The sequence below is a fragment of the Vigna radiata genome, chromosome 9, assembly GCF_000741045.1.
Source record: "Vigna radiata var. radiata cultivar VC1973A chromosome 9, Vradiata_ver6, whole genome shotgun sequence".
Classification (NCBI taxonomy): domain Eukaryota; kingdom Viridiplantae; phylum Streptophyta; class Magnoliopsida; order Fabales; family Fabaceae; genus Vigna; species Vigna radiata.
Genome location: NC_028359.1, coordinates 11,602,507 through 11,615,159, shown reverse-complemented (window position 1 = coordinate 11,615,159; position 12,653 = coordinate 11,602,507). Strand labels below are relative to the sequence as shown.

At 32.8% G+C, this 12,653-nt stretch overlaps 1 protein-coding gene across 3 annotated transcripts; it reads right to left on the bottom strand.

Annotated features, from left to right (window-relative positions):
• Positions 1-3,657: 3,657 nt before the first annotated feature.
• LOC106773607 (transcription factor AS1) lies at positions 3,658-6,571 on the bottom strand. Of its 3 annotated transcripts, none has more exons than XM_014660325.2 (2): positions 6,113-6,571; positions 3,658-5,101 (listed from the first exon to the last, which is right to left on the bottom strand). In XM_014660325.2, the coding sequence occupies exon 2, from the start codon at positions 5,042-5,044 to the stop codon at positions 3,992-3,994; it is 1,053 nt and encodes a 350-aa protein (XP_014515811.1). In that variant the 5' UTR covers positions 5,045-5,101; positions 6,113-6,571; the 3' UTR covers positions 3,658-3,991. The 3 variants fall into 3 exon arrangements, with proteins under 3 accessions (XP_014515811.1, XP_014515813.1, XP_014515812.1); XM_014660327.2 differs by lacking the exon at positions 6,113-6,571 and adding an exon at positions 5,405-5,484; XM_014660326.2 differs by lacking the exon at positions 6,113-6,571 and adding an exon at positions 5,315-5,386.
• Between the last annotated feature and the right edge of the window lie 6,082 nt (positions 6,572-12,653).

Here is a 12,653-nt window from a genome sequence, read left to right as displayed (position 1 = left end):
ATTTACTTTACGTCCTGTTCCATTTTGGACTACATGGATATCGCTTAAAGAGCATTGACTATAACCTGAAATNATCATGCATCACACAAATTATCATCAATATTNCNTAAACAAAAAACTTATATTTCTTTCATGACACAAAATNTCACCTTGTGAGACAAGTGCAAGTAAGATAGTTGCGATCAAAATCTTCACCATTTCTGATCTTACAAAAACAAGTTTCAGTTCTTCAATTTGTTTAGACAATGAATAAAATTGTACATATGATATTATTTATAGACCTATTTTAATTTAATCCAATTAATTTCTTTTTTCATTTCGTAACATATGCAATAAAAAAATATAATTTGAATTTAATGATCATAATAAATTAGGAAAATAATACAGATTAGCAAAGATAAAATATAATTTTAATTACATACTCGATTATATATATATCTTCATTATGTTTATCTGATAATGTTCATATTCCTTTTAAAAAACATGTGTATTAATTAATTTCAATTCAAATTCCTCTATAAAAATTAATCTTGCCTCCTTTTATAAAATACAAAAGTATTTAAGTAATTCACAAGAATTTAATAAATTAGTTAATTAATTTAGTTTTTATTTTTCATTTCGTTAATGCTTTTATTATTTATCTAAAATCATCTTTAAAATCTTTGTGGCTAGTCATAAAATATTAAATTAAGAAAAATTATTATTGCTTATGATAAAATAGTGTTGTAGACATAGAATGCATGTATATATTGAAATGACACTAGTGGAAAAACGCTGTTTAACGTCGATTATTTTGGATTTTTAATGCCAGATTCCGAACCGACGTCTATTCGAGTGACGTTAAATGAGACGTCGGACCCCATAGGTCAGACGTCTATATAGACGTCGGACTATGTAGGTCAGACGTCTATAAAGACGTCAGACTCATAGATCAAACGTTTAAAATGTCGTCGTATTTGATAGGATCTTTCTTCGCTTGAGGCCTCTTGAGTTGCTCCTAGGTCATGGTGATTCGAGTTTACAACTTTATATTTTAGTTGAAGAGAATTGATTGTATGTTCTTATTTTGTATTGGACGGTTTTGATAATGTAGTGGAGGGAATTGGAGGAGTGCAAAACACAAGAAATCGTCGTCCAAGAATGCTGCCTAAGGACATGAGCAAAAATGCACAAAAACTCAATGAAAACGCATTTTAATCGGTTCAAATGAAAAATAATTCATCAAAGAGTAATGTAATCGGAGTAAAATTAATTTTAAACGGTGCAAAAGTGAGGAAACGAACCTGAAAAACGTAGCCTGTGCAGAGAAAACACGAGGAAGATGATGAACAATGAGTGCGCGTAATTATTGCCTCGCGTTCGCAATGTTTTAATGCAGACATTTAGACGTCGGTTCCCATTACAACAGACGTCTAAAGTGCTTTAGAAGTCGGAGTGGCGGGATCAGATGTCTAAATGGAGTCAAAAAGTGACTTTTTAAATTTCTGGATTTAGGGTTTAGACATCGCTTCCCAGAATAACAGACGTCTAAAGTGCTTTAGAAGTCGGAGTGGCGGGATCAGACGTNTAAATGGAGTCAAAAAGTGACTTTTTGAATTTCTGGATTTAGGGTTTAGACATCGGTTCCCAGAATAACAGACGTCTAAAGTGCTTTAGAAGTTGGGACTCTCCCAACTGACGTCTATATTTCTGACAGGTAGGTGAATAGCCATTAATTTCCGGCATATAGACGTCGAGGCCCCTCCTAACTGACGTCTATATGACTGATTTTCACCCACCTGTCAGACATATAGACGTCAGTTAGGAGGGACTCCGACGTCTAAAATATTATAAACGTCGAGGCACCTTCTAATTGACGTCTATATGACCAACTTATTTACGAAAATGCCATCGGTCATCAATATACGTCGTACTTACCCTTAACTGACGACTAAGAGGTGATGTTAAATAGCATTTTTGCACTAATGTGAACATATCATCACTTTAATCAATATAGAATCTAATCATATAACCATACATTCATGCACTGATTAATTGACTTGGTCATTACATTTTTAAAATAATTAAGTTAAAACTTTAATTTTGATTTTAGATATTTTACAATCATTCCTCACAAGTCTCATAAAATATATTTGTATATTAGATAGATAAATATTTTAAAATAATAATATAATATCTTTTTAAATGTATACCTAGAGCGACGGATCTTGATCAATAAAATTAGAACAACCTGAATAGTTTGAAGTTTCTTTTACAGGGTACAAACTGAAGACCATATGGCAATAATTATGTAAAGAACCAATGTCATAGATATGTTTAGAATATGAAAAATCTAACATATCTCTTTGCAGTGGGGAATCTCAAGATTCTATGGCATCAATTCTAAGGTGAACTAAGGCCATGATCAACCTGTACAGTATTGAAAAATTTAAATTGGTGCTTATATGACTTACCTTTATGTTTCGATCGTTTTATCAGATGTCAAAGGAGGAATATGACCTCGATTTTTTATCTGACATGTTTGAAAATATTGGAAAAAGGTCAAGGGCCTTTTTATGATTTGTTTTCGTCAATATTGAATCCTAATAGACAAATTAGAAACCATATTTATGACTAGTGATAATTTAATGAATTAATTAATTTAGTTATCATTTTAAAATTTCTTAACAGATTACATAAGTTTCTTAATAAATTATATTGTGTGAAGATTCATAAAATCCTACAACTGTCCTTTGTGCTGTTTCAAACAATTCAATAGTAATCAATTTCATAACTAACTGTTTTATTGAATTTTGATTACGTCCAGGAAGTGTCTTGAAGAATCAAGGATCAATTTGGGTTTCATATACATCAAGATTCTATCAAGAAAGTGTGCTGAACAAATTTTGATTCACTCTACATTATTGGTGTGGCAGGGTAGAGAAGTGTGAGTGTTCTATGTGAAAGTTGTGATTGTTCTCTATGTGATAAGAGTGTAAAGGTGTTCATCTCTTGTTTTGCTATAATTATTTTGAGTGCGGGGAGAAGTACATTTATAGGAGATATCTCTGTATTTTTATAAACTCTATCATTTTAGTGGATTCCTTTCAAATAAGTTTATTGAAGGAAGACTGAATGTAAACTTAGTCAAACCGATACAAATTGATTGTGTGAATCTTCCTCTATCATTTCTTTTGTATAGTTGATTCATCAATTGTTGTTTTATGGATTTCAAGAAAGCTAAAAACTTTGAAAAGCTTTTGAAAACATCAATTTTTAAAACAAAATTCAACTCACCCTCTCTTGATTTGAGATACAAGACATCTCTTTTTCAAGACAAACTATTTTAGGTTTATCTTGAGAACCGTAATTCCCATCTACACCCGTACCACTACCGGTATCACACTCCATTGGAGTTCGTCAAACACAACCTCTTGTGACCCTGTCCAAGTTCTGTATGCAAAGTTTTTCACACCCAACCCTACGGGACACACCATTTCAACAGAAACTAGGCAACCCCTGGACGGGCCTTCAAAAATATAAGGAAACCACCCATGAGATTGGTTTATGCAACGCACCATGCAAAGGTGAAGAAGGAAGGAAACCTTCCTCTCCCTACCATTGAAACGTTCATTGGATTCAAAAGAACCCATGAATTCTTTAAATATTTTCTCTCTCTTAACCAAAGAAACAATTTCATTTGCAGGAAGTTTATTTTCTCTCTCTTCCATTCTACAAAAATAGTAGCTTGCAATTGAACTATCTTGCATGAAATAAACATGTATATATAAACAAGATACCCAAATGAGAGGCAATTTCTTACCGAACAAAGCATCGTTCCTTCTTTGAGCTGCAACACAGTTTGCAGCAAAAATTAGAACACAGCCAGAGTTCAATTCATGAAGATGGATGCATCTCGTGCAAAATTGCACATGTACATCAATACACATAGATAGTTGGACTACAAAATCCAAACTACACAAAGAGCAGGATTCTGAATAATGCCTTTTATTTATCTTCCATTAGGCTCATCAATTCGGGGTATTCTGCCTCCTACTTGTTGTCGTTCCATGTACTTCATTACCCTCATGTGCTTTGCATTCCATTCCTCAACCAACTTCTGCTCCTTGCTTTCTGCATCTCTCCTCAATCCTGCTAACTGTTCTTTATATTCTGTTTCTATCCTGTCCAAAGCAGCATTCTGTTCTTCCCCTAGAGCCTTAATCTTTGCTTCAATTTCCTCCATCTTTTCCCTCCTTCTGCCTGCCTTCTCTTCCTCCAACTGCTGCTCCACCCTTCTCAACAGCCACGCCGCCTCCTTCCTATGCGCCACCATAGCATGATGTCCTTCTTCCAACTCCTTACAGCACTCTATTAACTCTAACACTACTATGTTATCACCATGAGGTGTTGTGACATTCAACCAAGGGGGAGGAGGTGCTATTGAGGGGGAGAGACTAAGGGTAACAGAAGGGGAAGGTGGCCTGATTGCTAGTGAGGGACTGGTGGTGCTAGAATTTGAAAGCCAAAGAGGAAGGAATGCTGCCGCTGATGCAGATGCAGATGCAGATGCAGAAGCAGTTGCATCAGTGTGGATAAAGGGTCCAGTAGAAGCAGCCATAAGGTATGATGATTGTGAAGGATGTTCTTTCACTAGCTTCTCAGCAAAAGTCTCAAGAATATGATCATATTTGGTATTGTCAACTGGGCCAATTGCTTGGTTAATCTCTTGTTTCTCCCTCTGTTGCTTCTCTTTGAACACTTCCCACCATTTCCCTAACCTCTTGGCAGTTCTACCTGGAACTTCTGCAGCAATTTTCTTCCATTTATTGCCGTGTTTCGCTTGAAGCCGGATTACAAGGCGCTGTTCTTCCTCGGTTAGAGACCCCTTTTTGATGCCAGGCTTGAGATAGTTCTTCCACCTTTCTAAGCATGACTTTGCATCCCTGTTGAGAGGTGTGTTCATGCGATGAGACACAAGATTCCATTCCCTAGGACCATACTCTCTCACGTAAGCACATAACAACGCATCCTCTTCGGCCTTCCAACGTTGCCTTTCCTTCATTTCCAACTGCAAATCCAACAGCCCATTTCTTCAATTTTGAACTCTTCATTACTGTATCTGCATAATTCATCACCACAATGACGTGAAATTGGATAGTTACATAAACTTTATACGATTTCAAAGTTGATTCACAAGACAAACATTATTAAAAACCAGGAGTTTTACTAAGAATAGAACACTTAACCCACTCGGGAATTAGGTTTACTAAAAACCCAGAAATGAAATTTAATCCAGTACACAGTCAGTATGTATAATGCATGTAAAGCATACATAATAGAGAATGACTATTTAGTCAAGATCTTCCATAGACAAGTGAAAATTGATTATAAAACGTTGAAAGCAGTTTAAAATAATGGCTACTTTGTCATCATCTTTCAGAGAAAAAATTCAATTGGCACACTACTGAATAAAAAATGTCTTCAAAAGCCTTTCTAAAAGTGAATAATTTTTCAGGTCCTTTAATATACAGTTATCTGAATTATTAATAATCATATAAGGGTAGTAGCCAAAAACAATCACATCACTCAATAAAACAAAACTATCTCCTTATCTCTTATTCCGAAATAGAATAATAGAATCCGAAGCATTCATTTCGATGAGACAAAAAATACACTACTTAATTAAAAGAATTTCAGCATATCACTGCATTTCGTATCGAGAAGAATCTCAAATGAAACGGAACACATAAATAAGAACCGAACCAGTGATTCATTTTCATTATAGAATCAGCTACAAAAACTCCAAAACATAGCATATATGCATAGTGTACAGAAAAAAAAAAAAAAAACAGATTCAGTATCCCCAGATAGTACAATAAAAGAAAGAAAACATAACAAAGTCTAAGAAATATTGTTACTAGTTTATAAAGAAAATATTCAATAAAAGAGTAAATGCATTTAGTATGTTAAAGAACTATTCTAAAATCAAAACTTAAATCATGACCAAACCAAAGATAACAAAGCGTTTCAATAGAAAACTTCCACAATCCAGTGCCTTAAACAACATCTAAAGAGAAATGCAGAAAGAGAGATAGAAAAACATAGAAAAGAACATTGTATGAAAGCGCACCATCCTAAAGCCCTGAACAGAAAGAGAAACTGATCCTTGGTTGGTTGCTAAGAGGAATGGTGAGAATGCAAGAAGAAAGTGATGATGATGTGGTAAAAGTGTTGATGTTGCTCCCTAACTACCTAGCAGCTTGGTTGACTGTTGATGGAGGGTACTTATTTGGATAGCTAAAAGAAAGAGAAATGGGAAAGGAGGGCACAGAGTTACCATGATTGTTGAAGAGAGAGAAAATATTTTGTGGGGTGAGATGGGTGTAGGATAAAGACAAGGCACTGTGAAGGAGAGAGAAAGTGATGGAATTAGACAAGACAAGGGAAGAAAGGCCACAGGGTCACAAGAGAGAAAAAAAGAGAGGAAAAAAGCATTAATGGAGCAGGGTGGTTCGTTGGTTTCAGTGTTTCAACTCTTTTACTCCTTTCTAAATTATTCACTCTGCTAATCCTATAAGAATATACTTCCTATTTATTTAAATTTAAATATATATCAAATTTAAAATAAACTTTAATTACTTTCAACTTCTATAATACATGTATCATACTTTTATTTGACATACTTTTGTTTGACATATAATATAAGAATAAAATAATTATAAATATATAAAGTTTTTTATCTTTTTAAGAAAATAAAATAAAAAGTAAAAAAAATTGTATTAAATGAATATAAAAAATATGATGTGAAATTTCTAATAATAAAGTAAATTAAATCTTCTTAAATAAAGTGTTGCAAGAAAATCAGCCCAATAAAACTATAATGTAATGAATATAGTGTACTAATAATACGAAAATATAAATCTTAAGAATATATTTTAATTAATTAAAATTTTATTTTTAATTCTATATTAATTTTTAATGAACATAATTTAATGAAAAGAATATTATTATATGAATCAATAAACATGATATTAACTAAGTTTTCATTATTTAGTATTTTTAATTATCAAATTGAAAGAGAAAGTCCAATTTTGTACAAAAGATAATAATTAAATTTTTATTTTATTTTATAAATTTGGATGCTTAGTATAAATTTATGTCTTATTTGATTTTGAGTTAAATATGTTTTTAGTCCTTGAAGTTTCGCTGATTTTTTGTTTTAGTTCCTGCATGAAACATTGATGGCATTTAATCCTTATAGTTTTGAAACTGTTATAAATAGTCCCTAATTTTAAACGGTGTTAATTTTTATTTGACGTGGCTAACGTCTAATGCCAAAGTGTGATTTTATTCTCTCCACATTTTCTTTTTTTTTTTATTCTAAATTTGCAATGAAGTCCCTAATTTCTACATATTTACACTTTAGCATTAACACTGCAATTAGGGTTCAGAAGGGGTAGCCATCTCACAGAAACACACAAGGAGAAACGTAGATCGCTGTCGAACCTCCAACGCAAGGCCGCCGCCACCTAGCCTCCATGTCGCCACAAAAACCTTAACCAACCACCTGCAAACTCCGAGCAGGAGCGCCACCGTCATCTCCTTCAAATTGCGCCGCCACCATCGACAGAGAAAACCAGAGCCACCAGTGTCGCGTCGACGTCTTTGCAGAGGTGAGCAGCCCAAGTCGCACCATTTCCGGCATTGATTTCAGCGACCCCGATTGGAAAGCAAAGTTCCAGCAAGATTGGGAGGCTCGTTTCAGACTTCCCCATCTCACCGACATCTTCCCAGATGCTCCTCCCATTCCTTCCACCTTTTGTCTCAAAGGACGGAACAGTAAAAGAAAAGAAGGTTTGTGATTGGTTTGGATCTGTTGTTTGTAGATAAACTAAAATTGGAAGCAAAGAAGCACATGATATGAATATGATACTGCCCCATTTCTTCCCTTTTCACCATTGACTTCCACATTTCATCAATTCTTCTCTCAATTTTTTCCCTTTCTCCAGGTTTGTCATTTTCTATTGCGCTCTTCTTTCCTTTATCGTTTCGATTTATTCTTCTTCGCGCTGTCAATTCCCCCAATCTGTAAACCCTTCTGATATTCTTTGCAGCACTTCTTAATTTTGCATGTAAGAAAGACTTCAAAATTGACTAGTTTTTCTTTTTCTTCATCAAACGATATTTGGCTATTTGGTGACCTTCACGCATTCCTGTTGGTTTAATTTCCTCTTATTATCACATCTTTATCCCTTTCTTCATATTTTCTTTGTTTTTGCATGTGACCTGTTTTCTTTCAGTTCCGTTCAACAATTGGTGCATATTACCCCCGTTGCCAGATATTATAACTGCCCTCAGACCGTATATGCCATAACTTCCAAGAAGTTTACTTTCAGTGTCCACCAATTCAGTTCTGGCTGATGGAAGGTCCAGGTGAAGACACAAAGTAGAAACAGAGAAAAGAACATAGAAGAGATTAAGGGCTTTTGTGCAAATTTAGAATAAAAAGAAAACAAAATATGGTTGAGAATAAATTCATAGCTGACATGAAACGTGGATTGGCCGTTAGCCACGTGAATCAAAAGTTAACGCCGTTTAAAATTAGGGACTATTTATAACAGTTTCAAAACTATAAGGATTAAATGCCATCAATGTTTCATACAGGGACTAAAACCAAAAATCAATGAAACTTTAGGGACTAAAAGTATATATTTAACCCTTTAATTTTTAATTTTAGTTTTTTAATTGGTTTTTATGCTTGTTATAATTAGACTTATTGACTATAAGTTAAGAAAATATATTAAATTGTATAAATATGATTTAGATATTTTAAGAAGTATTAGTGAAATTAGAACTAAAGATAAACTCATAAAAATGTGAAAAAAAAAATAATTAAAGTTTCATAATACTTTTAATACTGAGCAAAAATTAACAAATCATCATATTCATGAGAAGTCAAACTAAGCATCATCCACATACGATAAAAAGAACATGAAAAAGTATAAAAAAAAAAAAGAGGAAATGTTGAAAACTAGGTCTAGTCTAGCTAGTTGTCCACTGTCCTAATGAAAGTTTTTGTACAATAGTTCGCTAGAATTTTTGGCCTCCAACAAGCCTAAAAACGTTGGGCTTAATAAGAGAATTGTTGGGCCGACGAACAATAGGGAAAACCAAGAAAAGAATGGTCGGTATGATTTTTTTCTATCTTTTTTCAATTTGAAAAGCTTTGATAATACAATAATATTTATAATGAAAGATAATTCGAGAAATATATATCTTTAGATGTTTTTAATACTTATTTTATTTAATTATATACGAAAACATCAAAAACCATGAATTGGTCTCTTTATTTTATATTTTCGAAATCACAAATCATTTTTTCTATTTTTTTTAATTGGGTTCTTAATTTAGAAAAGTTAATAGAACTTGATCATTTTCGTCACTAGTGTACTAACATTATTGAAAAGAGTGTCACATGTCAATCTATGAGTTTTTTTTTAAATATTTTTATTTTTTATTTATTTGCTATTTTAAAATATAAATACATATTTTGTCACGTGTTAAACAAAGATTGTGTCATATGACCATGATGGTGTGATGTGATAATGCCATTATCATGTCAAGTGTCATTATCTTGATCTTAATTTGGTCTACGTTTCTATTTTATCTCAATTTAGTCTATTTTTTTTTTAAAATAAACAATTTCTATTTCTCCACATTGGAAAGAAATTTAATTTTTATATAAATGTATACAATTTTTTTTATTAAAATTGATATCTTTATTAAATATTTTTTTACATAAACATATATGTAATTTCCCAAAAGTTGTGAAAACCTACACTATGCTTTTGGAAAAGAAGTGAAAAATTCATGCTTTTTCTAGCTTGAACATCTGATAAGGGAGCAACCACTAAATTTAGTCCTTATGCCAACATTTTATTGTATAGACATCTTTCAATTTGGTTTTTAGATTTGACAACGGGCAAACAAAGTTTAAAGTTCAGTGTGTTGATAAGTTCCCAATATGAGTTAGTTTTAATGATAATTTGACACTTATCTTATTTTGATTTTGTTAAATATTTATGTTAATCACCCCAATATTACCTATTTTGGAAGTTTTGATGAATTTCGAAAGTCAAATTTGAATTATGAATAAAACAAAGAAATTATGAGCAAAATATAGCAAACTAGCTTCAACGCGACTGCAACGTGGAATCTAGGGCTTGAACCACACGAACAAAACCCACCTTGGAGGGAAACCTCAAGCCTTAACTCAGCCTTAAGCTATGAAGAAAACATCACCTAGAACTAATCTCAGAAGGGTCCAACATAGAAACACAAGGCCTGAGCCATAGAGGAAGCCCACCTTAGGAGGAAACCTCACAACTGCAGCCACCCTAAAGCGCCCTAAAGCCATACTATTAGTGTCTACAAAAATAGAACTTCTCCTTTGTTTTAAAGAACTGTTGAGAAATTCTATAGAGAGATTTAGAAAGAGACTTTAAAGAGTCTTCTCAAACACTTCCTTTATATTTAATGAACATACTTAAAGGACTAGTAGATGGAGTTTCTTTCATGTATTAACTTCTTTTCATCTATTATGAGGAGCTAAATCTCTTAGGTGTTTAAGTTAGATGTAAACTAATTTGAAACTCTTTTGTATTTGGTACTATTTTTATTTGTGAATGTTTGCTTTTGATTAGATGTTTATGAATTGATTTATACTTGTTGTTGGATGAACTGATCACTTATCTTATTTTACTGGCTTGATATTGAGTGAAAACTAGTTTCAAGTTGTGGTCTAATCAATTCTCTTGTACACTTTTAGATGCTAGGAATAGTTATAATGTTACAACTGGATATAATGCCTTAATCTTAATGCAAGTGATGCATTCAAGCAGTCATTGAGGGATCATACTGATGTTTGATCATTCTAGGTTCTAGGTGCCAAGAATGGACTTACAATTACATTCGAACAGAACTCCCAAGACTTGAATAATTGTAGTGTCATATTTAACATAGATTCATTACAAGAGAGGGACAACGTGGTGGAGTCAAACCTCAACACATTTTAATCATCTGAAAGTCACTCGTTTTTAATCCAAACTATTTTCCAACATTTTTACTATGCTTTCATGAAGCAAATCTATTTTATACACTTCACAATCATTTTGATTATTTTATCAACTATCAAATTAGTTAGAACATCGAATTTTCTGCCAAATTCCTATGGATACAACATTTATTATACTAAAAACTATCCAGTATAGTTGCTGGTATATTTGGTTACTGTGTGGGCTCCCAACAAAAGACTATCCTAGTGAACTTAAAGACAATAAAGAATTGTAATTCTCCATATAAATTCCAAGTTGATTTTACAAGGTTGAGCACTTCTATTTATAGGATATAGAGCTAACCAAATGCTTAATTAAAAGAGGGAATTTCAAAAATTGAAGTTAAGAATTGGCTTCAAAACATGCACGCTGCAAGTGTAACTGGCCAACTTAGTAAGTCCATGCTTTCCATATTGCCACATGTGTAATGGAAGATAAAGCTCTCCAAGCAAGTGTCATAGGGTCCTTAGGGCTCAAGCTATACCAAATAAAACTCTAATCTTCTTGCCAAGGTCTGGTCACAAAAGAACTAATGCTAGAAAGCCAAATTTACACACTTGTGGGACATGCCTGATTTAATCGATTATGCCACTTACAAAATCGTTTCAATTGAGGTTGTAACACTAAAATGGCCAAAATACACAACACAAAAGAATGTAAGCTTCACCAAAATGCAAAGCCTAAAGAAATTACTTATTTACATTTTTACAAGACTAAGAGGATAGAAGAAACTCTTGTATTTCACTTTTCAAATTTAAAGTCTTCCTCCATTATTTCCTCCCTTTTGAGGAGAATTTGTCCTTAAATCCAAGTGATGCTTATTGATAACAACCATGGATTTATTTGTCATTACATCCAGGGTCAAATATGAATCTACAATAAGCATCAAACAAAAGTTGAATGCCTTTTTGTATTATCAGAAAAGTATATCTAAAGAAAAGAACAAAGAAAGAAGGCCTTTCATTTTTTTCCTTCATGCTTAATTAGGGAGATTGCAATAATTCCTTGAGATTCCTAGACTATAATTGATGGAGTTGTTCTTATCTTGCATGATGTTAATTTAGTTTTGTGCTCGCAATTGAGTATACGTTTAGCTGTCCAATTTGTGTTTAATCTTCGCTTAGTTGGTTAGAGTTATAGTTGCTTAATCTGTGATAATGCATAATTGATTAAAGGTGTGCATTGTGTTTACTTAATTCATAATTTTGAAGGCTAGATTAACCTTCACTTAGTTGGTTAATTCATGTTGGATTAGGGGTTAGATGAACGTTTAAATTGTTGTTAATCAAGGATAGGAAGCATTGGAAATTATCTAGATGCCAACCTATTGTTAATTTGTGTTAAATTCTTGCTTTAATAGTTTAATTCAGTTCACAAAACTGTCCATAAACTACCCCCAACACGTGTTTGATCTAATGAATAAACCAAATGTTAGTCCTTGAGAGACGACCTAGGAGTCACTTCCTAATGACTAAACCAAATGTTCTTCTTCTATGTCTTTTATCTCTCAATCATATTAAAAGTAATGATTTCTACATCATAAGGTGTTTGAATCTA

What these genes read in the sequence shown, in the direction of transcription:
- LOC106773607 (XM_014660325.2), bottom strand. Translation starts at nt 5,044, where the DNA reads ATGAAGGAAAGGCAACGTTGGAAGGCCGAAGAGGATGCGTTGTTATGT.